Raw genomic sequence first — 25,589 nt, forward strand, 5'->3', positions numbered from 1 at the left:
CTCTTATAAGTAGGATATTTACTTCCATTAATTTTCTAACTGATTATTAAAAAGGTATCAGAAATTGTGCTATTTGTGACAACATTGAGGCATTATGCTAAGTGAAATAAGTCAGACAGAAAGGCAAATACTCTATGATCTCACTTAGATGTGGAATCTAAAACAACAACAAAAAACTCACAGACATAGGGAACAGATTGGTGGTTCTCAGAGATGGGGTTGGGGTGTGGGCAAAATTGGTGAAGGTGGATGGAAGGTACAAACTTCGTTATAAGATAAATAAGTCCTAGAGTAGTAATGTACACCATAGTGACTATAGTTAACAGTAACATTTGGAAGTTGCTAAGAGGGTCGATCTTTAAAGTTCTCATCACAAGGAAAGAAATTGTAACTATGTGTGGGGATGGATGTTAACTACACTTATTGTGATGATCATTTCACAATATATACATACATCAAATCATTATATTGGACACCTGAAACTAATATAATGTTGTATGTTGATATATCTCTATTTATTTATTTTTTTAAAGATTTTATTTGTTTATTTGACAGAGAGAGACACAGTGAGAGAGGGAACACAAGCAGGGGGAGTGGGAGAGGGAGAAGCAGTCTTCCCGGAGCAGGAAGCCCAATGCGGGGCTCCATCCCAGGACCCTGGGACCATGACCTGAGCCGAAGGCAGACGCTTAACAACTGAGCCACCCAGGCGCCCCGATATATCTCAATTTAAAAAATAAAAATGTAGAAAGCCAGGCGCCCATTAAATAAAATCTTTAAAAAAAATGTAGAAAACTATTTCTTGTTTATATTTTGTTCTTAACTCATATCTTTATCCAATTCTCCCTTATCCAACTCAGTCTAGGCCCTGAGTATTATTTCTATGTTGATGATTCCTAATGTCTACAGTCTTCTCATCTTTCCCAAACTCTCATTTCCTCTACAACTTGGTGTTTCCTAAATTCCAAAAATTCTCATATTGCTGTCATAATTTTCCATATTCTGTATATCACACCTGTACCATTATTTATTTAACATTTTTCTTTAAAACAACTCATTAAAAATAAATTTAGCTTTATCTTGTGCAATAATATCCATGAAGTTAACAAGTACTTTGATGTGCTAGTTATAATTTCTCTAATAGGAATGAAAATAAATAGAAAACTACTAAAGTTTAAAAAAAAAACATTCTTGGGCACCTGGGTGGCTCAGTTGGTTGAGTGACTGCCTTTGGCTCAGGTCATGATCCTGGAGTCTTGGGATCAAGTCCCGCATCGGGCTCCCTGCTCGGCGGTGAGTCTGCTTCTCCCTCTGACCTTCCCCCCTCTCATGTGCTCTCTCTCTCTCTCTCTCTCTCTCAAATAAATAAAATCTTTATAAAAAATAAAAACATTCTTCTTGGGGCACCTGCCTGGCTCAGTCGGTAGAGCGTGCGACTCTTGATCTCCGGGTTGTGAGTTTGAGCCCCATGTTGGGTGTAGAGATTATTTAAAAATAAAATCTTTTTTTTTTAAGGTTTTACTTATTTATTTGACAGAGAGAGACATAGTGAGAGCAGGAACACAAGCAGGGGGAGTGGGAGAGGGAGAAGCAGGCTTCCTGCTGAGCAGGGAGTCTGATGTGGGACTCGATCCCAGGACCCTGGGATCATGACCTGAGCCGAAGGCAGATGTTTAACGACTGAGCCACCCAGGCGCCCATAAAAATAAAATCTTTAAAAAAGAAAAAAAGGCAAAAAAATGTTCTTCTTCAGATTGCTTAAAAACATCTCTTGTATCATCCACCATACTTTTTGAAAGTCTGTTCTAGATGGCAACAAACCTTTCCACCCGGATATTAACTAACATTGCTTCCCATTCAAAGTTCTTCCCTCAAAATCCCTCTCACCCCCTTGCTTTGCTCTGTCAAAGTGATCATTTCCCCAATCACAGGAGTTCCAAAGTTGGGCTTCGAGGATGCCCCATTCAACTCCTTCATTCCCCACCCGAGGATGTTCTTTCAGCTGCATCTTGCAAACTGTCCCTTGCCCTCCATTCTCCCAGACACTTTTTTTATCCTCCTCCCTGACTGCTTCCTAAGGATCAGAATCTTGCTTTGATGCCTATCTCTCTGAATCAGCTTCATCGTGGTTGCCTCATTGCCCTTTGCGTTATTTAAACACATTTCCTGCCCCATCCCCATCTTCTGTTCTGCGGACAATCATACCGTGTGTGTGACCTTGGGACTTTCCCTCCTCCCCCTGCTCATCCAAACCTTACCTGTCCTTTTAGGCTCACTTTCTAGAAAGTCTTCTTAGATGATTCCGTCCCCACCTCCACCCCTTTTACTGCTGTAGCAACATCCAGTGTTGTCCCAGGTGTCTCATCACCCTGAGTAGACTGTACATTGCCTGAGGACAGGCTTTAGTCTGAATGCTCCTTCTGCATGGGTGTTTTTTTTTTTTTAAAGATTTTATTTATTTATTAGAGAGAGAGAATGAGAGATAGAGAGCACAAGAGGTAAGAGGGTCAGAGGGAGAAGCAGACTCCCTGCCGAGCAGGGAGCCCGATGTGGGACTCGATCCCGGGACTCCAGGATCATGACCTGAGCCGAAGGCAGTCGCCCAACCAACTGAGCCACCCAGGCGCCCCTGCATGGGTGTTTTGCCAAGCACACAGAGGCTGGCTCAGTAAATGCTTGCTGAGTCAGGGCATGGTGGCATTCCCAGACTTACCTCAAACTCCACCTCTCCCTGCTACTTGCCACAGCCATTCACCCCTCCCTGCACCACCTCCAACTCCCACCAACCATGGGCAAGAGGGAAAAGAAACAGGTGTAAGAAAAGCAGAGCACACTGAAATATAAGAAGCCAGTTCTAGGATCGTTAGTCTTTTAATATATTATTCTGAAAAGAAAGGAATTAAAAAAAAGTTCCTGACATCTCTTCTGATTTTTTTTAAAATTTAAATAAATACCCCGCCCTCCCCCCACCCGCTAAAATTTCCCTCCTTCCCCATCATCCCGCCCATCCCTGGTGCTAGACCCTCACCCCAGAGCTAAATAAGATGCCTGTTTCACAGCAGGCCACACTCACTACCAAATTCTGGTCATTCGTAAATACTGTAAATGAGTCTGCGGCCCTCAGCTCACCGGAGTCCCTCCCTTCTCTTGCTTGGCTCCCCAGTCCAGACCAATCCCCAGCGTCAGGGTGGGCGTGGATGGTGGGGCCTTCAGGCTTTGGGGAGAGCACAAACTTGGTTCCCTTTAACTGCCCACCACTGCCTACTCCCTGCCCAGAAGTAGGTCAGAAGAGCCCAGAATTGCCCTCCCAACTAAAATAAATAACGAAATAAATACCCCCTCCCCACTCCCGGCTCTATTAAAGAGCCCCTCTACCTCACACTCTCTAGCCTTGTCCTTCACCTGACCCGCCCCCTGTCCTCCCTACCCTTCCCTCCTCCCCCATGCTGACCTCTGGCTCGGCCTTTGCCCTCTCAGGAGGAGAAGGAGTCTACCTCGCCCAGGAGGAAGAGCAGCGGAGGGCCTCACTCCGAACCTCAAACCCTCCTCCCCCAAATTTCAGGGGGTGCGGCTGGCGCCCCATGCCCGATGGGCCTGGCAGACTCCCCATCTCCGGGGGTTAGGGTGGAAGGCAGGGGGTTCTCCCTGGCTTTCTCTCACCTGGTCCTTCAAGTGTCCCTCTTTCAAGGCAAGTCTCCCGGAGAGCCGGGCACCCCCGCCCCGCTCCCCAGTCCGGTGCCCCGGCCTCCCGGCCTCCTCAGATGGCAGTGTCCCAGAGGACAGTGTGCTGCCGGCGGCAGGGCGGGGTGCCGGACTTGCGGGGCTCGGGCCCCCGCCGCCAGCTGGGGAGGATGGGCATGCTCTCCTGCTTGCAGAGGCCTCGGTCTGGGCGGTGGCGGGCCTTGATCTCCTTGCACACGCAGCGCTTGCGCTCTATCACCTCCAGCAGCTTGCCATCGCGCTCCCGGGAGGGCTGAGGCGGTAGGGGCAGCGGCAGGGCAGGGTGGGTCTGTGCCCCTTCCTCCCGCCGCCGGCCCGCGACGAGGGGAGAAAGGAATAAGGGGGGCGGGTCAAGGACCTCAAGGTGACCAGGCCCTGTCCCCCACCGCAAAGACCAATGTCTTCCCCCAGAAACAAGTCCTCTCTTGCCCCCCAGGCCTCTGTCCTCTCCCCCTGGCTGGGGGTGTGTGTGTGTGTGGGGGTGGGTGGGACAGGAACAGAAACCCAGCTCTTGCACCCTCTTCCTGGCAGGGAGCCCTGGTGCCAGGCTGGGCCCATCTCACCCTGAGGAATGGACACCTTTAAATCATTGTCTTCCCAGTAGAATGCACTTTTCAAATTGGTACCCCCCATTTTCTAAATGCACAAAGGCACACGGTCAGCTAGAGGTGGCGCTGCCTGGCTGGCTGTCCCCACCAAATACAGCCCTTTCCCAGGATCAACGCCCACCCTCCCCCCCACGCCGGGTCCCTATTCGACCATGCCAGGCCCCAGCTTGACCTCCTACTTTTCTTCCCACACCCAGGCCTTCTTCCCCACCTGCTCCTTCACAAATAAAAGAACACCCAACTTCGACTTCCTCCTCACCTGGCTTGGGGCATCCCTAGGCTGGCTGCAGGGCCGGGGGGTATGGAGCGCGGCCTGCCGGACTCCAGAGGTGGAGGCCGAGCGCCCCAGGCGGTAGCCTCCCGTGAAGTCTGAGGTGGAGAAAAGGTAAGTGAGGAGGGTAGGGGCCTCCAGGTTCCCCTTCTGCAGTTCCCAGAGGGCAGCCCCTTCCAGGCTGCCCCTGACTCAGCAGGGGAGGCAAGGGGATGGTGATGTGGTGTTAAAAAGAAGGGCCCAGGACGTGGACCCTGAGAGATCTCCCCCCCTTCCAGCCCCATCTTTGTCCGGGCACGGGCGGGATGTCACCTCCATTGCGGTGGCAGGCAGGAAACGTCTGGCAGGGTACAGGCAGCGCTGTGCGACTCCCTCCTCGGTCCCCTCCGTGGTGGATCCTGGCCAGCAGGCCCTCTGCCCCCTGACTCCTCACTGGGATCCCTGATGCCATAGGGCCCCTGTCCTCACGCTCCACCTTGCCTGGACCCTCGGCACTGCCATTCCAGGCCCGGGCACCATCCTCGACCTCTGCTGGGATGACAAGGAGAGCTTAGTGCCTGCACATGGGAAGGGTCTTGCTGTTCCCCCCAGCTACACACACCGCGGCATGCATGGACCAGAAGTGACTGCCCTTTTGCAAGTCACAGCAGAGAAGGGAGGGACCCGATTTCACAGTCCCCAAACACAAACACACAGGAGGGACCCCAATACTGCCACTTTCCTTTCCACCCGTTGGTATCATCTCTGGCCTGAGACACAAATATTTGCTGCTGCCAAACCCTTTTCTGTGGTCATAGGGGTCTCCCCTACCCCAGCTTTAGCTCCAGAGCCCCTCTGGCCCGATAGGGCCACAATGACCCTCCTCTGAAACATAGACCAGGAGCACTGTTCCCCCAGGAGGGGGAGATCCCAAATCCTGAGCCAGGAAGTGGAAAGGGGGGGTGTTGGGGGAAGGGCTGCAAGTGAACTAAGCTCAGCTCAGAGAGGAGGCCTGGCAGAGCATTTCGTTGCCAGGCAACGGTAGGGGCCTCCCTCTCCTCTCCCTCCTGTCTGGATGGGTTGCCATGGCAACAGCTGGGAGGCAGCTGTGTTTAGCTCCTAGTGTGCGCACACTCACAAACACACACCCCTGCAGCCTAGCAAAGGGAAGGGCAGAGAGTAGAGTGGGACGGGGCAGGAGGAGGCGACCCTTGGGGCCAGATTCTAGCCCCTCCCCATCGCAGACCTTCCTGCCCATCCAGCACACACATGGGGACCCCAGCCCCGTCAGCCTGCCGCATGCCCTTACTCTCCAGTCTCCTTGAAAACTTCCCACTTCAGGACAATGGGTTGTGCCTTCCAAATAATCCCTCCAACACTTCCCCGAAATCATCCCAGGCATCCCGAGTCCCCCACCCCCAAATTCCCACCCCTCACTCACTGTCCAGCTCTTTTGCCTTCCTCCCTCCATACAGGACCTTCCTCTGCAGAGCCCAGCCTGCCCCAAATGTCGTGGCACCCATCTCCTCTTCCTCCTCCTCCGGTGTCCCTGCACTGGCGATGACATGGGCGCAGGAGATGCTAGCAAAGGCACCCCCGTCGGTCCCCTGCTCTTGCAGCTGGATCTTGACCATGGGGGATGGGGCCCCCATTCCACAGCCCTTATTCAGCACCCCCCCAGCCTTGAGGCTCTCATAGGCAGGGGGTCTCTTGAGCCCAGCTGCTGCAGCTGGGTAGGTCCAGAGGGGAGTCAGGGGGCCTGTGGTTGGGTCCGGAAGGCTGTGTGGGGAGGCCAGGCAGCCACGATGGTGGAGGACCCCAGCTGCTGCGCCCATGGCCCCGCTGTGGGGGCTGGACTTCCCAGGCACTGGGGGCCTCGAGCTGGTGCACAGCATCCCGTGGAGGACTGAGATCTCCTTCTCCGTCTTTGGCTCCCCAACACCTAGGGGCGGACCAGCTGGCAGGACGGAGTGCGTGGTCACCTTGACTGCCGAGTACACCATGGTGTAAGACACAGCCTTGTCCTTGGGGGGGCCAGGGAGCAAGGCGGCCGGGGCAGGAGGGGCTGCCGGCGCCCCTGCCGCCTTGGGGCAGATCATGCTGTGGGAGTTGGGGAGCTCCCGCTCCCCCCGGGGCTGGCCAGAGCCCTGGGGTGGCAATGGTGTTGAGTGGCTCCGGGCCCGGCCCGAGGGTCCCAGCAGCAGCAGGTTGGCAGCAGGAGGCGGAGGCGGTGGGGGAGGCGTCTCCCGCTCCCGGGCAGGCACTTGGGGAGCTGGGGTGGAGCCCGCTGGCTCCTTCGAGTGGCAGAGGACCGGTAGCCTCGAGACCCCATCGCCAGGGGTTCGGGAAGCAGCCTTGGCTTGGGGGAAGGCCAGGAGCGGAGGGCGGTGCTGGAGGAGGTTGGGGAAGGGCGGGGGGATTTCACAAGGAGTGGTCTTGGTAGGCGTCCCGTCCCTCCGGCTTGGGAGGGCTGAAGCTGGCCGACGGTGGGTGTGGGGCTGCAGGGCAGGAGGCTGGTGTGGCGAGGAGCTCGCGGTCACTGGAGGGGCCCCGTTGGCCCGGCCTTCCCCTGCCTCCTCGGGCAGCGGGTACTTCATCTCCTCATATATAGCCTCGCTCTCTTCTGAGTCCGAGTCGGCGCCAGCTGGAGGGGTTGGGCCCCTACCCCCAAGAGGGGGCCCAGTCAGGCCCCCTCCACTTCGCCCTCCTCCCCTGAAGACATCCCCCACCATCTCAATGTACACGGGCTCCTCTTCCTGGGCACCCACCTCAGGGTCCCCAGCTACGCAGGACCCCCTACTGAGGCGCTGAAGGGGCAGATTCCCCCCCCGAGGAGAGGAGGCTGGGGGACAGGACTCGTCGAAGGAGACAGAGAGCTGGGTGTTTGGGCTTCTCCTGGGCTTCTGTGGAGGAACCTTCCGGCTGGACTCTCGGCCCTCTGGAGTTGGCTTCTGTGAGCCTGGGCAGAATGGGAAGGAGAACAACAAACAGGGCTCTTAGTGCGGGAAGGAGATGGGCAGACCCCCTTCTGGTCTCTTAACCCATCTGCAAGGGCACACGTGCGTCTTTATTTTCCCCACATTCCCCAACTTAAAGCACAGTGGGTTCCTCTTCTACCAGCCTGCTCTCAGTCCTTCTGATGAACTCCCCAGAATCTGCAGCTCCCGCCGTAAGTTCTGTCCCACCCTCATGCCCCTTCAAGGCCACCCCTTTCCCAGGAATGGACTTTTCAGGGAGCTTCCCCTGCCCTTGAATGGTTCATCTCAGGCCCTTCCAAAAAGAAACCACCCCCCCACCACTCCCACTGAGAATGGAACCTTCCATTTCCTTGGTTCTTCCCTGAATGAACCCTCCCCTGTAGGCCTCTTCTCGGCCTGGAATGGATCCTCCCAGCCCCTGGGGAAGGTTGGGGGTGTCTCACCTGGTTTCTTGCCGGGGGGCATCTCTGCCCCTGACCCTGCCATGCTGAGCTTGGTGCTGGGATGTCTCCGGGGCTTGGCAGGGGGTCTTCGGGCACTGCTGTCCTCTGTGAGACCCCCACCTCCCCCCCCAGGCCCACCCCCAACACTGTCCATGCTGCCCACTGAATGGCAGGAGAGTGAGCGTGGGGCCATGGCGCTGCGGCAGGGGTGGGGGGTGTGCTCCTGGGAGGCTGGCATTGTCATGAAGCCCATCCTGAGGGAGCGGCGCAGCGAGGCGATGTCCCGCACACGGACCCCAGGCCCCGGGCCAGCCCCAGGCCCTGCGGGGCCTGCAGGAGCCACCTCCTTACCGGAGCTGGGGAGAGAAGGCCAAGATGGAACAGAGATTGGGCCTCAGGCCTGGGCCTCCCCCTCCTCTACCCTCAGAGGGGGTGTGCAACCCTGTGGCCTCCCAGGAGGAGGAGGAAGGGGCCTGGGGTGGGGATGGGAGGCTGCCTGAAGGTCTAGGGCACCAAAGCAGAAACTTCAGGCAGAATCCTTAGGCTTTAAAACAGACAAGGACATTGGGGAGGGACGGCGAGTAGGGATGAGCGAAGGGATGAGTACGTGTGCAGGGGAGCATCCCTGGAGCTGTCTGATCCCAGCCTGGGCATATCTGGCACGCGGCGCTTGTGTGGACAGCTTCATGCGCAGGTAGAGATGCAGACAGGCAGCACAGCCCCGCCTGGCACATACACCCGCCGCCACGGCTCTGCTCCTGGCGCGCGCGCCGGCCCACACCTGGCACCTGGCCTCTGGCCTCTGGCCTCCGGCCTCCCAGCGTGTCCGGCTCCTGCGGCCTCCGCTCCCAGATGAGGCCTGTGCAGCCGCATTGGCAGAACAGCCTCCCCCTGCTGATTCTTTTACTCCCTTCCCCTCGCTCTCCCTCTCCCTCGGTGCTGTCCTTTCTCTGTCACCCTCCCAGGCTCACCCCCATTCCCTCTCACTGTCCCTGAGCTTCCGTGTGAGTGAAGGGAGGGGCGGCTGGTAGGGAAGAGGGGAGAGCCACTGTGGGGTGGGCTCTCATTAAGGCCCTGTCTACTAACCCTTCATTAGGGAGAGATCACTGCAGTCATAGCTCTGATTAATCTAATTAACAACAAGAATTAAACTCCACAGTTTCGAGGAGGAAGGGAGCAGGGAGGTGGCTCTGACTCAGGCTCCAAGAGGCTGTGCTGTCAATGGGGGTGAAGAGAGAGGGGAGCGAGAGGGGAGAGGCCAGGGTCCAGGTCCCGGGGAGCGAGAGGAGAGAGGGCAAGCAGGGGGAGATCCCCAGCCCTGGCCCCTCTGCAGGGCCCAGCCTTCACCTGTCCCACCACCACCACCACCACCACCACCACACACACACACACCCCTGTCACTTGGCCACTGACCTCCCCCAGCAGCCGTGGTGGGGAGGGGGCCAAACAGATCTTCTCGGGTACCCCGCAAATGACCCCGTCCCTGGACCAGGAGGGCAACAGGGCCTGCCCCTTCCAAGGTCAGGTGACCTGGAGCCTGGAGCCAACCCCACATTGACAGAAAGAAGACTATAGGCCAGAGGTGAGTCAGGAAGGAGTGACTCGGGCCTCCAGGGGTGGGGAAGAGCCAACAGGGTGCTCCTGAGCTGGAAGCCCCCCCAAGAGGCCAGGACAAGGGCTAGAGCCAGGAGCCAGGAGCAGGGTGGGGACAGGGTGTATGCAATCCCAGCAATTCTGTACTGAGCACAGACTCTAAGATCAGACTCATGACCAGGCTGTTGGACCCGGGAAGGGCAGAGGGAAGTGGCCCCAGCCAGCAGGGAAGCAGACGTGGGACAGCCCGGAGGGCAATCTGGGACTGCAGCCTTACCTCCTCTTGGCCTCCTCCTCCTTGTGCTGCCTCCACTCCAGCTTGGTTTTTCGGTAGAGGAGGTTCATGTCGTGGGGCAGGAGGTGGGGGCTGGGGGGCCCTGCTCAGCGCCACCAGGCCCGGGGGGCGGCCCTCCCTGGGTCCCGGATCCACTTGGTGGGGGAGATGGGAAGGAAAAAAAGAAAGATGTGGGGTGGGTGGGGGCCAGGAATGAATGAGAGAGAGAGAGAGAGAGAGAGAGAGAGAGAGAAAGGAGCGGAGATGTGACTTGGGTCCTCAGAGAGTGGAAAACAGATGGAGGCAGAGAAAACCCAACACTACCTCTAGGACCCATAGACAGACAGACACGGAAGGCTATGTGTACACAGAGTCACACACCCTGACAAAGGTGTTCAGAGCCACAAATACACATCCCGGAGAGATCAGCTTGATACAGACTCCCATCCTGTAAATACATCCCGATCTACCACACAGACAGGCCCCACAAACACACATTCAGACACACAAACCACCAGGCCACAGACCCGTATCTACAAACAGAGGACCAGACACATAGATCAGCATGGGTAAACACAACCTAGGAACAGGCAGACACACACAGACATAAACACCCCCGACACACCCACAGCACACACAGACCTCCAGACACACACACCCGGCTACAGGGAACTGGACATACCTACAGACAAGGAGTTCTGCTACGGCCTACTTGCGTACATTGCACCCCACTGGGGAAGGGGGAGATGGTCAGAATCCCCACCCCCTCTTGGGCCCTGAGGCTGGGGGTGTCATGAGGGCAGGGTGGGGATGCTGGCGAAGGGGTGGGGGCGCTCGGAGTTGGGCATCTACAATACGACCCATCCACCTATTTCCATTCCCTGCGGGCAGTTCCCCCTTCCAGTCCTGTGCTGGGCCCGGGGCCTCCGTCCACCCCTATTCCTGCGCCCTGGCCCCTCAGTGACCGGCTCCACCTCCCTCGACGATGGCCCAGATCCCCTTCTTCCTCCTCCAGGATCTGAGAGGCTCCCGGCTGCCCTCTTCCAGTCCCTGCCCTCAATCCCACCCAGGGGTCTCCGGTCTGGCCCCATAGCTACCTTCTGAGCTTCGGCCTCCAGACCTGCTCTGGTTTCCCTCCCCCCAAACACACTCTCCTTTTCGCCGTCGGCCTCACCTCTCCTCCTGGGCGCCCCTCCTCCCCGCCGTCCTCTTCCTTCCCTGTTTGTTCCAAACCTGGCGGCTTCATTCCCCTCTCCATCCAAGGGCCCCAGGTTCCCGGGCACCCCTCCCCTTCCCCTTGTCCTGCTACCCTGGGTTTCTCCGTCCCTCTCGCCCCGCCAATCCTCACTACTCCCTGCCCCCCACACCTCCCCGCACCAAGGCTCCCCAATTTCCACATCACCGTACCTGGCCTGCCGGGCGCCGGCCCCCCCATGCCGGGCTCCGCCCGGAGCAGGAGGAGGGAGGAGGAGAGACAGAGAGAGACCGGGGGGGAGCCGAGCTGGGCCCTGCCGCAGAGACAGCCCCGCCTCCGGGTCCGCCCCCAGACCCGCCCCCGGCCCCAAACCCACCCTTCCACACCCTCCAAGGACGGAGTGGGAGCGGCCGGGCTGCGCTGCGCCGCCGGGCTCGGGTGGGAGGCGCGGGGGACGCAGAGCCCGCGGAGCTCGCGGGGGCACTCGGAGAAAGGCCGCGGGGTGCGGGGGACCTGCCGCCGGCCCGCCCCCGCTTTGAGGCGTCAGCTCCTCGTCGCCCCTCGGCCTCTGCCCGGCCGGGCGGTGTTCGGTTCGGTGTCCGAGGCCCCGGCGGAGCGCAGCGGGGCGCCGCGCCTAGCGGCGCCCCCCGGTGGCAGCCCGGGACCTGCACCCCCCGCGCGTACCCCGCGCGCGCCCGGCGCTCCCTGGGTGCGCACCCCGCGTCCGGCCGGGGCGAGGCTGCGGCTGCGGGGCCCTGAGTGCAGTGAGCCGGCGAGACCGGCAGGGGGTGCCGCTTTCCGGGCCGAGGGGCTCGGGAGAGTCGTGAGCTCTACCATCCGCGTCTCTGCCCAGCAGGGGGCGTATTCCCTTGGCTGCCCCCCATCTTCCTGCCGCCCCCTAGGTGCGGGGAGGGCACCCGGATCCTCGTTTCACGGCCTGGGCTCAAAGGCTTCCGCCTGTCCGCCCTGGCGGCTCAAGTCATCCTCCCGGTAACCTCTGACTCCGCGGCGGCGCCCGCCAGGTCCTGGGTGCCCCGGAGGTTGGCCTCTTGAGTGGCACCACCGCGGCAACGGCCCTGGGTGCGGTCCAGGCAGCCGCTCAGGGTCGCGACTTCGCGCCCCCCTCCTCAATGTCCCATCACCTTTCTCATCAGCTCCGAGAAATCCTCCCTCGGAAATCCCTGTGCCGAACATTAGCTGCAAGAAGATCTGGGTTCTACCCTTAAGTGGCTGAAAAACGGACCTCCAAAAGATACCCATCCCTAATCCCCGGAACCTGTGCACTTTTACTTTATGAGGCAAATCTTTACAGATGCGCTGTGTGGCTTTGGGCAAATCACACCACCTCTCTGAGAGATGCCTCATCTCACACCTACCTCCATAAAGTTGTGGGCAGCAAAGGAATTAATACAAGGAGCCTTGTAAGCTGTAAAATACTTAAAAGGGCTATTGTTGCCCCCCGGAGAGGGAACACATTAAAGTACAAAACAATCCTTTCACATTTACACCTTAGTGTGAATGAATTTTTATTTATTCATTCAATAAACATTTCTGCAGAGACCAGCAGTGTCCCAGGGCCTGCAGACACGGAGGAGTCCCCAGCTGGTGCTGAGTGTCTGAGTTGGTGGGAAGGGAAGGGTCCAAAGATAAATTTTGAATAGTTTGTAGCGAGTCAGCGCTGAAGGAGGGAGGATCTGGGGGTGGAGCAGCAGGGCAGTGTTCTGAATATTGCCAGAGGGGATAGAGCTGGAGGGTGGGGGTTGTGTGGGAGGCTGCTTCCTGGACCTCAGGACTTGGGAGGCCTTTAGGACCTGGACGTGGTAGCCACTGTTACTATGAAGGGAGGAGTGCAGATGCACTTTAACCAAGAAATTCAGAATAAATCTATAAATGTGGAGGCAGGAGGCACCATTTTGTTTTTCCCTAACCCTAAAGAGTGGTTAAAAAATTTCCATGAGCTAAAGCTGAAGGAAGAGGGATGTGTCAGCCCCAGTCCTAGTCTCAATGCCATCTACTACTAGCTCTGAGGCCTCGGGCAAATAACCAAATGCCTGTGAGCCTTTGTTTCCTCAGCAGAAACACTGGAGTTTAAAACCTACCCCACCCTTGCCCTGGGCTGTTTTGAGAATCTGCGATAACTACATAAAGCAGACGAATATAAGGAATTTTTTTTTAAGATTTTATTTATTTATTTGACAGAGAGAGACACAGCGAGAGAGGGAACACAAGCAGGGGGAGTGGGAGAGGGAGAAGCAGGCTTCCCGCCGAGCGGGGAACCTGATGCGGCGCTGGATCCCAGGACCCTGGGATCATGACCTGAGCTGAAGGCAGATGCCTAACGACTGAGCCACCCAGGCGCCCCGAATATGAGGAATTTTCGATGTGCTCAAGAATAGTTCCATATGACCAAAATTAATTAGAATCCATTTCCTTCTGAAGCTAGGAGTGAGGGCAGATGTGGCCTTTATTTATTTTTTTTAAAAGATTTTATTTATTCATTTGAGACACAGATACAGAGAGAGAGCATGAGCAGGGGAAGAGGCAGAGGGAGAGGGAGAAGCAGGCTCCCCGCTGAGCCAGGAGCCCAACATGGGGCTCGATCCCAGGACCCTGGGATGTGGACCTGAGCTGAAGGCAGACGCTTAACCATCTGAGCCACCCAGGCGCCCCCAGATGCGGCCTTTAGACCCTGTTTTTGCTCAGATTGTCGGCTGAGGGTGCCAAAAAAGAGAAAATGGCCGTTGGAGGTTTATTTTTTCACGCCAAGCACACAGTAGGCCCTTCATGCGTGTGTGCAGATCTTCCAATAGCAAAGGAGGGATGGGATGGGAGAGGTGGGGTGCTTTGGGCCAGCCGGGTTTGTCTTCCCCTGCAACTGTGTGGGGGAGTGTGTGTACATGATGTATAAATGTGTATGTGACCAGGGTTGGAGAGAAAGTGCAAGTCAGCACATTTCTGGGCAGATCTCTTTGTTTCTCTATGTGGGGGCCAGACAAGGGCGCACCTGAGTGTGTAGAATGTTCCAGCTGTACCACTGACAGTCTTTCTGAACCTTCCGGGTCTCAATATCCACGTCTAAGCAGGGGGATAGTACGGTGCCTGAGATGTGGTTCAAATACTCCAGCACAACACTACAAAAGGTACTGGGAGTCGAGATGAACCAAGGCTGGTTGTGAGTTTTTCATGTTGAAACTGCACGATGGGGACCTGGGAGTCCACCATATTCTCTCTCTACTTGGGGGCCTGTTTGCAAATTGTCACCATAATCCCCCTTTAAAAAAAAAAAAATCCTTATTTTTTTTAAAGTAAGTACAGAGGACGGAGCAACAGCACCTTCCTCATAGAGTTACTGTGAAAACCAGTGAAGAGACGCCAATAACAGCGAAGCAAGCACCCGTACGGGTACGCGGTGCTTACGGGGTGGCGGGCTCCCACTACAGCCCGGGGTTGGTAAGTTGCTTCCCACTCTTCGCAGGCTCGGTAGGCCAATGGCAGCCAGCGCCTACAAGTAAGGGAATCCCTGGCCTCCCTGCAAACTCCTCCCCTTTCACTCCGCCCTCCACGGCCCCTCCCTCCGAGGAAGCGCGGGACTGGGGCCCAGCAGGTGTGGGGTTAAGCCCGTTCGGGGGCCCCGGGGAGTCGCAGCAGTAGCGGCGGCGGCGGCGGCAGCAACTGCACCAACAGCGGTGGTGGCAGGTCTGGCCCCCGGCCAGCTGGCCGGGAGCCCCAGGAGGCAGAGAGGGCGGACGAAGGGGAGGAAGAGGGGAAGGAGGAGGAGAGGAGCAGTCAGCAGGCCGGAGGAGGCAGGACTTCCTGGTGTGGGGGTTGTCAACAGCCCAGAAAGAGAAAGGCAGAGACCGAAGCGAGAGGACCTGGGGAGCGGAGAGAGACGCAGCCCGGCCACGCGGAGGAGATCTGGGAGACCCACTCGCCCCAACCACCCAGGCGGCTCCACCTGGAGGCTCGGGGCGGGGGGCGCAGAGCCGCCTCTTCCCGCACCAGTCCGGAGACCCTTGGGGCTTTGAGAGGCCGCGCCTGGGCTCCACCAAGGAGGCGGGGGTTCCTTTTCCGGAGAGCAAACTTTTTACTGAGATGCCTTGCGGGGCGAAGTGCGGCCCCCGAAGAGAACTGGACAGCCTCTGATCGCCGCCTGCGTCCTCCCCCCCCCCCCCCCCCCCCCCGCTGCTGGGGCCAGGAGGCCCCAGGGGAAGGACAGCCCGACATCTTCGGCGGCCGGGACTCCCGGCCCCAGCTCGGTGGCCGAGGCCGAGAGGTAGGGCTCTGGGCTGGGCGGGGCGCCGGGGCAGCGGGGCAGGGACTGCCCCAGGGATGGGGGAGCTGGGGTGCGAGGGGGGGGCGCTGGACACCCAGCAGAGGCCTCTCGGCGGCGGGGCCAGGCTGAGGAGCTGCTCACCCCTGCTCAACCAAGGCCCTGGAGCCCCGCTGCCGTCGGGCGACTGGGTCCTGTGAGTCTGAATCCCAGATAAGAAATACCCAACTTTGGGTCTGGGCCGCCCCTTCCTACTCTGTGGGACTGCTGGGGTCTCCGGGTCTCTGGGTCTCTGGTGGTTTCCCCTTCCTCCCCCATCCTGCTCCCCAGAGAGGAAGCCCCGGAGGTGGCCTGCCCACTGCTTTCTCACACACACACACACACTCACACACACTCTCTCTCTCTCTCTCTCTCTCTCTTTCCAGTTTGCAAACTCAGCTCTGGAGTTGGGCAGCGCCAGCGGCAGGAAAAACCTGCCCCTGCCCCCATCTACCGCCACCTCCCCTGCCGTGCCCCCTTCACCAGCCAGGCACCCCCAGTTCCCGCAAGGCCCTGCTGCCATGTCGGACCCAGATGTCCCCAGGGGCCCTGATGCCCCCGCCATGTGGCCCCCCTGTTCCAGGGGTGCCTGAGCCCTTTGGAGGAGCCCCAGCTGCACCCCCCGCCCACCTTGGCCGAGTCCTGAGCCCCAGGGACCATGAGTGGGGGCAAGAAGAAGAGTAGTTTCCAAATCACCAGCGTCACCACGGACTATGAGGGCCCAGGGAGCCCAGGGGCTTCCGAGCCCCCTGCCCTGCCGGCCCCCACTGGGCCCCCACCCCGTCTACCTAACGGGGAGCCCAACCCCGAGCCAGGGGGCAAGAGCACCCCCCGGAACGGCTCCCCACCGCCTGGGGCCCCCGCCTCCCGTTTCCGGGTGGTAAAGCTGCCCCACGGCCTGGGAGAGCCTTATCGCCGAGGCCGTTGGACGTGTGTGGATGTTTACGAGAGAGACCTGGAGACCCCTGGCTTCAGCCGGCTCCTGGAGGGAGTTCGAGGGGCCTCGGGAGGCACCGGCGGCAGATCTTTGGATTCCAGGTTGGAGCTGGCCAGCCTGGGCCTTGGTGCCCCGACCCCGCAGCCAGGCCTGTCTCAGGGCCCCACCTCCTGGCTCCGTCCGCCCCCCACCTCCCCTGGACCTCAAGCCCGCTCCTTCACCGGGGGGCTGGGCCAGCTGGCGGTGCCTGGCAAGGCCAAGGTGGAGACACCCCCTCTGTCAGCCTCCCCACCCCAGCAGCGCCCCCCAGAGCCCAGGACTGGGGAAAGCGCTGGCACGTCCCGGGCTGCCACGCCCCTGCCCTCCCTGAGGGTGGAAGTGGAGGCTGGGGGCTCAGCAACTGGGACCCCTCCACTGTCCCGATCAAAGGATGGAGCCCTGCGGCTGAGAATGGAGTTGGCTGCTCCAGAGGAGATGGGGCAGGTAAGAGCTGGGTTCTGGGGTGGGGGAGACACCTGAGGGGTGGTGCTGGCTCCTCTCAGTCTGGGCCTAACCTCCAGCCTGGGCTTTCCTGCCTCCACCTCCATACCGCCCTCTCCCCACTCCCTCGACACCGGTGTCAGGTCAGGTAGCCCCTCTTTTCTCTTCCTGCCCTCTCCCTGGGAAGTCGATCCCACTCTTCACACAGCCTTGTTTTCTTTCTCAGGCTCCCCTTGCCCCTACATTCTGCACCTTCTTTCTTTCTCTTTGGCCTTTAATTTGTTACCTTTGACCCCCGTCTCCGTTTCCATATAGCCCCCTGCTGTCCCCCCATCACAGAGATGTGCCTTCCTCACTTTGGCCCTCACCTTCTGTCTTGGTTTCACGTCTTCTGGCTTCGGGCACTGAGGGTGGCGGTCCCAGGTGGGGCTGGGTGCTTGGGTCTCTGGGAGAGGAGCTGCCAGGGTTGGTGGGGAGGGGTAAAAAGTAGGCTTTCCATTGTCAGTCTCCCTGGCAGCGCCATTCCAAAGGTGGGGGTCTGTCTTCTCATTAGCCGCCCATCCCAGCCCCATCTGCAGCTTTGTCCCGAGTCAGATTTCTCCAAGGACCTGAAGGATTGGGTGGGATAGAGGGTTTGGTCGTTTGTCCTTTCCACCCCTAGGTGTCTGTCTGTGGTCCCTGCATCTAGGCCTCTCCACGATTGATAACGGGGTGGCCACCAGGGAGTGGGTGAGAGGCAGGAAGCAGTGGAGAAAGAGTTAAATCCTCTGCTCTTTCTGCTTCCTGTCTCCAAAAGAGGAACAAGTCTGGGCTGGGGGGCAGGATGCCTGGGTCCCTCGGGTGGGGGTGGGCAACCAGGGATGTGGGGGATGGATGTGTCTGTCCTGAAGGAGAAAATAACACCTTGGACCTCAGGAGGAAAGGCAGGGAGTGTGAGCATGAGAACTTTTCCCCCTTCCTGGCCTTGGGCACAAACCACAGTATAAAAATAACCTGGGACTGGATGTCTGGGCCCTGTCAGGACCGGTCAGGACTGGCTCCCCCCACCCCCTCCTGGCCTCAAGCTCACATCTCTCATGCTGCGCCCCCTACTTTTCTGGAGCTTTCATTCAGTTCCTACCCTAGGGGAGAAGATGCTCTTTACTGGTCCCTGTCCCTGTGCTTTTCCAAAGCAAGCCTCCTTTGCCCCAGTCTCTCTGTGTCCCTAAGCCCTGCCTGAGCTTCCCTAGGGGCCTGCACACCTCCCTCTCTCCCCAGCGCCCCCAGACCCCTTTCCTGTGTGCACATCCTGATCCCTTCCTGTGTGCATGCATCTGTGCTGCCGTTTCCTGGCCCTGAAGTCTGGCTCCCTTCCACACACACCCCCACCATGTCTCTTCTCTCTCAAGAGAGAGGCTGGGAGGAGGGCCGGGAGGACACCACCTGGGCCCCCTTCCTCTGCTCTGTCCCTCTAACCACTCTGGACTCTCTGTTCTTGGCTTTTCCGAGAAGCAGGGGCCTCCTGGGGCCTCACAGAGGCGGCTTGTTCCTGTGGCCCCCGCCCTTTTGCAGCCACCCCCAGCGCCTGTTAGGCTGTGTGGGTCTATGCCCAGGCTCCGCCTCCCCCCCCCCCCATCTCCACAACCCAACCGCTCTCCCCGCCCCAGGGCCCAGCACAGGAGCAGAACTTCACCTGAATCCGAGAAGTTTGAGCGAAGAGGCTAGAATGGATAGAGTGGGCTGGGGGGTGGGGGAGGACCAGTTTCTGAGGATTCATTCATTCTACAAATAGCTATTAAACAAACTCTAAGCTCTACCCTCTGGAGCTTACCTTCTAGCAGCAGGGAAGCAAAAATACTTTAATTTCAGATACTATTCAGTGCTCTAAAAAAAAAAATAGAGCAGTTCGGTGGAATTCACTAGTTGAATGATGGGGAAATGCCTCTCTGAGGAAGTGACATTTGAATCGCTTTAATAAGTCAGGGGGCAGAAGGCAGACACCCTCTGACTAGCCTCTGATTGGGGGTTCCTGGATTAGCTGGTGGAAGGGTGCTGGAGTGCAGACTAGAGCCCCTCTCTGGTACTCTGATACCCCATGGGCCACTTTCTGGAAGCTACTCACCCAGTCCTCAGGATGGGCACTGTTTTCCTTGCCTCCAATATCTGCCTAGTACCTTGACCAGACCTGGGGGAGAGGGGGCCTTTGGGGCAGGACTCCTGGGTCCTCAGAAGAGAGCAGAAGTACATGGGGAGAGCTGGGGAGGCAGAGTACTAGGCAGGTTGTAAGGTGGCTGGTTCCTCTCTTGCCCTTGATGTGATGGTTCCTACCTCTCTGCCTCCAGGTGCCCCCACTCGACTCTCGCCCCGACTCCCCAGCCCTCTACTTGTTCCCCGATGCCAGTCTGGTTCACAAGTCTCCAGACCCCTTTGGAGCAGCGGCAGCCCAGAGCCTCAGCCTGGCCCGCTCCATGCTGGCCATCAGTGGCCACCTGGACAGCGATGATGATAGGTAGGTGGGCTCTGGGATAGCCGCATGAAGCTGCCCGGTATAGGTGTCTTTCCCCCAAGTTAAGCTTGGAGAGGACCTCTCCAACAGAGAAACCTGGCCTGGGCACAACCGCTGGGCAAAGTTGATCTGGGACCCACTCCCTCTCTGTGGAGAGAGCTGGGTAGGACTCCCTGGCTTAGGATTGTCAAAATCGTAGACTTTTTTTAGAGTTTGAAGGGAGTCATTGTTGTCAAATTCCAGAGCTCTTGCAGATTTAGCGATCGTTTGGCCAACCCTAAGAATTTACTGGCAAATGCGCTCGAGAGGGGAAAAGATCAGCGGGTCTCCTCCCGGGCTCGCACCTCCCTCTCCCTACTGAGAGGAATGGAACTCCTGCCTTTGGAGTAACATCCTTAGGGACCATACGCACTACTTTAGGCTCCTGGGACCTCTGGTACCAAGAAAGTGCATCCCGGGGGTTCTGTTCTCCGTGCCAAGCCGGAGCCGGGACAGGATGGCTGTGGGACACAGGGGAGGCACAGGAGGGCAGGATCGGCTGGGGTTTGCCCTCCAGGGGAGAATGGCCGTTCCGTTCAGAGGCACGGTGGGCAGAACTTCCTGTTTCAAGGGCCAGGTTTCGACAGAGGAACGTCAGCAAGCTGAAAAGGGAGGAACGAAATTGCGAGGCCGATAGGCAGGCTGCTCCCTTCTGGCCGTGGACTGATAGAAGGGCTAGGGAGTCACCACTTTTATTTTGGAGGGAGGAGTGGGACTTCCTGTTTGAGGCTCGGGGGAGGGACTTCCTGTTTGGAAGGAAATAAGGGGTGGGGCTTAGCCCTGAGTTTTGTGGGTGATGGGGGAACCCATCCCAGGAGGGAGTCTCTCCTTCCTGCCTGCCCCTCGCGTGGCACCCGCCCCCACACCCTCACCCCTCGGAATGAGGGACTAAGTCTCACCATAGAAAAGGGCTTGTGGCCTTGTGGGGAGCCTGAGGCAGAGAGGAAAGAGAAGGGGTGGCGGGGCCGGTGGGGTGGAGGGCGAGGGACCTGGTGGCGGCTGGTGGAGAATGAGGGACACAGTGGGGCAGGGCAGTGCGGCTTCTGGGCTCCCAGCTCTCAGGAGTGTGTGAGGTGTGAGGGGGCCAGGGCTGGGCGAGTCCACCTGCCCCCGTTGCTATTCTCGGCGCTTCGCACCCGTACTCCCTCCCACTTGGGAGGTTCCCTGGCGCGAGGGCTCCCTATCCCGCCCCACCCCTGTTGATTTCAGAGCCCAGCCTCCCGCTTCTTAGAGGGCTCTGCCCTCCAGGAGCCTCCTCAGCTCTATTCTTTGGCTCGTGCCTTCCCTCTGTCCCACCCCTCCCCACACCCCAGTCTGACCGGTCAGGTACCCAGCCTCCACTTTGTCCTGCTCCACTCCAAGCCTCGGGGGCTCTGCTCTAGCCCAGCGCCTCTCTTGCCCCACCCTGCTGGGCCAGTAGGTAGGATTGGGTTGGGCCACCCCCTTGGCCCCCTGGAATGAGGCATGTAGCCCCCACCTCATCTCTCTGGTATGCCCAGAGCTGGCAGGAGAACAGGGTCTGAGTGGCATGGAATCTCCCTTTCAAGAGGGAGAGTGGGCTGGGGAGTTAAGTGCCTGGATCCCAGTTAGGAAATTGGGGATAATACCTGCCAATCTCAGAATCTGGGGATGGGAGAACAGAGGGTGCCTGGTGAATGGTGAATGCTCACGTGCTCCTGGCTGGCAAGAACCTTTGTGTCCCTGACACGGCCTGTCAGTTGGAAGGTGCTTGAAAAAGTGGATGGATGGACGAGTGGATGGGTGGGTAGATGGCCAGCATGGGGGATCCAGGCATTATAGGGAATGAATCCCAGGGACTTGGGAAAGAAAAAAAAAAAACATTTATTTATCCAGTGCCTCCTTTGGGTCAGGTGCTACCTTTTATCTCACTAAAGCAAGCCCATGATCCCCACTTTCCAGGTGAAGAAGCTGAAACTCAGAGGAGGGAGGTTTTAGAAACTTGCCAAAGTTCACCGAGCTAGTAAGGCTAGTAAGTGCTAGGGCTGCATGCAGAGCCTGGGTCTGACCCCAAAGTCACATTCTACATTCTCCTACTGAAATGCCTACGTCCCACGAGGAGGAGGCAGTCATCTCTAGGATGCCTTTTCTCTCCAGGACAGGGGCAGGGACAGCTTTCCTAAGCCGGGCAAGGAGCCACCCCCCCCCCAACTCTGGCCTGGCCCCACCCCAAAGGCACCACAGATCCGGGAGGGAGTAGTGCAGAGAGGACAGCCGGATGCCACTTTGTTGGCCTCAGGCCCATCCCCTGCAGGCTCCTCAGAGCATAGCTAGGGAGCGGGGCTGGCCCTTGTCCCCAGGATCAGAACCTTGCCACCTCTCCCAGGTGTCCTGCTTCTTCGTCTGACCCTCATTTTAAGAGGCTGTTTCATTTGACCTTCAAAAAGGAAGACCAGTCTCTAGGGCTGTCCTTGTCCCAGGCCCGGAGAGTCCTCCTGCAGGGCAAGAGTCCTCAGCTGTGCATATCCTGCAGGCCCAACCCCAGGGGGCGCCACTCACATTTGAAGTCATTGTCATGGACACTTAAAGTCATGACATTTTTCTTGAAGATGGCAGTAAGTGTCTTGAAGGAGGGGGCATTTTGTTCTAATGCACACGGTCACCTTTTGGGCTTGTGGTGGGGGCTGATCCCACACAGCCAGCTCCAAGTTTCGGGGTCCTGACTCTGCCTGGGGAATTCCAGCACAGTGCCCTCTGCTCGCTTACTTACTGTGGGGCGGGGGAGGCTCTCAAAGGGTGGGTTTGAGTTGCCTGCCAGAGTCCTGGTCCCTTGAAGTGTTAACGTTAGAGTGTGACAGTGGAAAGTGCTGTCAGAAACTCTCCAGCACTAGACAAACAGGAGATAGTCATCTATCAGCCAACAAATGTTTATTGTTGTATTATTCCTTTATTTCTGGCAAGAACAAACAACTTACTTGGCATCTTTACCTGAGTGTCCGCCAAGCAAGGCCGGTGTTCCTATTCCTGTGGATCTTCCCCTCTTTGGTCTCTGTGTGTCTGTGTGTACGGGGGGAGGGGGGACGGGCTGTGTGCCCTGTGGTCGCCCAGACTCCACCCAGGTGTCTCAGATTGAAATAGCTTAAAAACTGCCCTGACTTTCCAGCTGGCCGGCTCACCCTCCACTCTTCAGTTTGTCGTCTCCCCCCGCCCCCGCCCCCACCCCCACCCCAGGAGTCCTAGTGTCCTTTCCTCACCTTACCCTGTCCTGCTCTCTCAGGTCTGGCCACCCCTTTGGTTACTCCACCTGTCAGCGCCTTCTGCACCCAGAGCTTGGACAGGAAATGGAAAATTCCCAGCTCCCTTGTGTTCCCTTCCTGGCTGCAGGGCCTCATCCAAGGGTCACCTTGAATTGAGTGCTCATTCCCCCCACGGGGAAGTGAGTTGGAGCCGACAATCAGGAGAGAGGGCTCGACAAGGGAGCACAAAGAGTGCAGGATGCAGCACGTTGAGACCACCCACTCTGAGAGAGGCGAAGCTGGGGGCTGGAGGACAGACAGGCTCGATCCTGCAGCACAGGGAGGCCTGGGTGTAGGGCTGGCCACAGGGCTGACGTGGCTGAGGGAGAAGCTGGACCCGGGTGGATCATGAGCCTTGGGATGAGGCAGGAGCCTGAGACCTGGGTGGTGACAAGAGGGAGACTTGGGGCGGGGAGGGGGGCGGGGAGGGCAAGGCAGAAAGGCTTGTGCAGGCCCTTGGCCCCGGAGAGGCAAGACATGCTTGAGGGATCCAGAGGCTGGCCCTGGGAACCGTTTCGCTGGGCCTGAGTCGGCCTCTGCTGGCCATTTAGCAAACTGCAGCCAGACAGGTTCTCCCCTGTCATTCGCTCTCAAGGATCTTCAAAGGATCTTCAATTCCCGATGTCCCACCTCCAGCCTCCCTACCTCTCCTCAAGCCTCTGTTCCCTCTAAGACCCCAGCCCCGAGACCCAGGTTCCAGATCCATAGGCTGTGCTTGCCTTTCAGGGCTGTTTTCGTTGCTTTGGTGACCTTTCCATTTTTCTTCTCCCTCACCATGGGAGGTGGGAGAGCCTCTCTGGCCAGGCCCCAGGCATCAGCCACTATGTGGGCTTTGTGTCTGGGATGGCCGGGGGGGGGGTTGTGGGGGGCGATACTTACAGTCCAAGGAAGGTGACAAGTTTTATCAGAAACGCCCGCTATCCCAACTGAGTGGAGCTGAGAGCTTGAGGGAGGCCAGTATTAGCCCAGAGGGGCGGACGGGGTGAGGTAGGGGTAGGTCTCCCTCACCATTCGCAACCCCACCCCCCCACCCCGACCCAGGCCTCTGGCCTCAGAGCCCCTCCCCTGACCCAGCCCACCAGCTGCCTTCCCTCGGCCTGCCCCCTTCCCTCTGCTCTGGGATTGGTGCCAGGGTGAGAAGGGGACACTGGCACTGACCGAGTCTGGGAATTCCCGCCCACCGTGGAGTCGGTGGGAGGGGGTCCCCGTGTCCCCGAGGAGCCAATAGCAGCCAGGCTTTGCCCTGGGGGGCGGCGTATATCTTGCAGACCAGCACCCCCTAGGCACTGTCTCCTCTCTGCCTGCCTGGCACCAGCCAGACCCCACTGTGCCCCGGGGGGCTCTGAGCCCCCCAGGCAGTCCTTCTGATAGAGCCCTCTCCCTTTGGAGGGGGCCTCAAGCCCTTTCCCTTTGGGGATGGCCCAGCCGGGCACCTCTGTCAAGTCCCTGGTGTCATCTTATGAGACCCGAGTGGTGGGGATGGCACCGGGGCCTCCCCGGAAAAGGGGCTGTGTCTCCTCTCCTTGCTCCCCTCGGGGAGCATCCCCTGTCCGAGGGGCATCTGCACCCCCACCCCGCCGGGGCCTGGGGGGGCCTGGGCAACGGCCCTCACCCCGCCGGGGGATGGACAAAACTCTCCTCTCCCTGATTCTCTGTCACAGGTACAGGCAGGGGTGTGGGTGGGAGGCTGCAGTGAAGGGTTTGTGGAGGTGGCCAGAGCCTGCTCTGAGAAGCACCTGGAAGGCAGCCGGCTGGGGTGTCCAGACACCTGGCTTGGCACCTACTCCTCCTCCTCACCTCTCAACTCCCTGTGTCTCTCCAGCGGCTCCGGAAGCCTGGTTGGCATTGACAACAAGATCGAACAAGCCATGGTAAGAGAAGCCATCTTGGTCCCGGGAGGTTCCAGCTCATGTCCTGCTCTCCTCCTCAGGGAATACCACCTCCTAGCTCCTCAACCCACTCCCCAGCTGGGTTCCCTCCTGTCTCCACCTGAACTCCCGATCTCCCTTGGCCCCTGGCCTGGCCCCCATCTCTGTCCTCAAGCCCTGACCTTGCCTCTGTCCGGCATCCTTGCACACTGCGAACCCCACCCCCCCACCCCCACCCCCTGGCCTCTTCCCTGCTTTGCTGCTTCTCCGGTGGTCCTTCATCATTTGGGAGCAGGCAGGGGCATCTCTCACACCCAGGCCCTCGAGGCCCTGGGCAGGGATGAGGTTGGGGTGGCCTGGGACCCCTGACTCTTTGTCTGTCCCCGGGCCCCCAGGACTTGGTGAAGTCCCACCTCATGTTTGCGGTCCGGGAGGAGGTAGAGGTGCTGAAGGAGCAGATCCGAGACCTGGCCGAGCGGAACGCCGCGCTGGAGCAGGAGAACGGACTGCTGCGTGCCCTGGCCAGCCCCGAGCAGCTAGCCCAGCTGCCCTCCTCGGGAGTCCCACGGCTTGGGCCCCCTGCGCCCAACGGGCCCTCCGTCTGAGCCTCCCTTCCCTCACAATGTGCCTTTGGGGGGCTGCCACGGCTGCCTGCCCCCCTTCCTATGCAGCTTTAATGCCTCCTGATCCCTGGGGATGGGAGTTGAAGGCTCAGACTTGGCCTGTCCCCCCGATTCTTCCTCAGTCTCCCCCTAGTGCCCAGGGACTGGGCGGGGGCACCCCCAGGCCTTGAAGGAGGAGGGAGGGCTTCAGGATGGGGTGTTGGATGGAGCCCCCCTCCTGCCTCCCAAGGTGTCAGTGTTCTGGGACCCCTGGCAGTCGATGGCTGGGGGAGTCTCCCTGGCAGACACCCCATCCCCACCTTGTTCCCTCAAAGTACCCCCTCTCCTCTGCCCAGGGGAGGGAGTGTGGACAGTCTGCAAGTTCTGGGATTCAGGTTGTTATTAAAATAATAATTATAATTAAAAAATCCGGAGAAACTTGAATCTGGAGGTTGGCATCTCGTTGCTTGTGTCCAGATGTGGCCTGCAGTGGCATTTCCACGTGTGGGGGAAAGACGGAGCTGTGGACTCCCTTGGAGATCTTGTCCAGACTG

The 25,589-nt window shown here is 58.7% G+C and overlaps 2 protein-coding genes across 6 annotated transcripts; one reads left to right on the forward strand and one right to left on the reverse strand.

Moving 5' to 3' along the window:
• Positions 1-2,941: 2,941 nt before the first annotated feature.
• On the reverse strand, positions 2,942-11,407 carry NYAP1 (neuronal tyrosine phosphorylated phosphoinositide-3-kinase adaptor 1). 5 transcript variants are annotated; one of them, XM_027613948.2, is made up of 8 exons: positions 11,041-11,233; positions 10,549-10,597; positions 9,870-10,021; positions 8,000-8,355; positions 6,020-7,537; positions 4,912-5,130; positions 4,588-4,697; positions 2,942-4,009 (listed from the first exon to the last, which is right to left on the reverse strand). In XM_027613948.2, the coding sequence occupies exons 3-8, from the start codon at positions 9,935-9,937 to the stop codon at positions 3,758-3,760; spliced, it is 2,523 nt and encodes an 840-aa protein (XP_027469749.1). In that variant the 5' UTR covers positions 9,938-10,021; positions 10,549-10,597; positions 11,041-11,233; the 3' UTR covers positions 2,942-3,757. The 5 variants fall into 5 exon arrangements, with proteins under 5 accessions (XP_027469749.1, XP_027469752.1, XP_027469747.1 ...); XM_027613951.2 differs by lacking the exons at positions 10,549-10,597; positions 11,041-11,233 and adding an exon at positions 11,274-11,407 and having other exon boundaries at positions 4,912-5,127; XM_027613946.2 differs by lacking the exons at positions 10,549-10,597; positions 11,041-11,233 and adding an exon at positions 11,274-11,407.
• A 3,230-nt stretch (positions 11,408-14,637) lies between these two features.
• Positions 14,638-25,479, forward strand: TSC22D4 (TSC22 domain family member 4). Its single transcript, XM_027612304.2, has 5 exons — positions 14,638-15,334; positions 15,757-16,790; positions 19,109-19,275; positions 24,388-24,436; positions 24,829-25,479. Exons 2-5 carry the CDS (start codon positions 16,029-16,031, stop codon positions 25,036-25,038), a joined length of 1,188 nt encoding a protein of 395 aa, XP_027468105.1. The 5' UTR covers positions 14,638-15,334; positions 15,757-16,028; the 3' UTR covers positions 25,039-25,479.
• Positions 25,480-25,589: the final 110 nt, after the last annotated feature.

The sequence above is a fragment of the Zalophus californianus genome, chromosome 10 (assembly GCF_009762305.2).
Source record: "Zalophus californianus isolate mZalCal1 chromosome 10, mZalCal1.pri.v2, whole genome shotgun sequence".
Lineage (NCBI taxonomy): Eukaryota > Metazoa > Chordata > Mammalia > Carnivora > Otariidae > Zalophus > Zalophus californianus.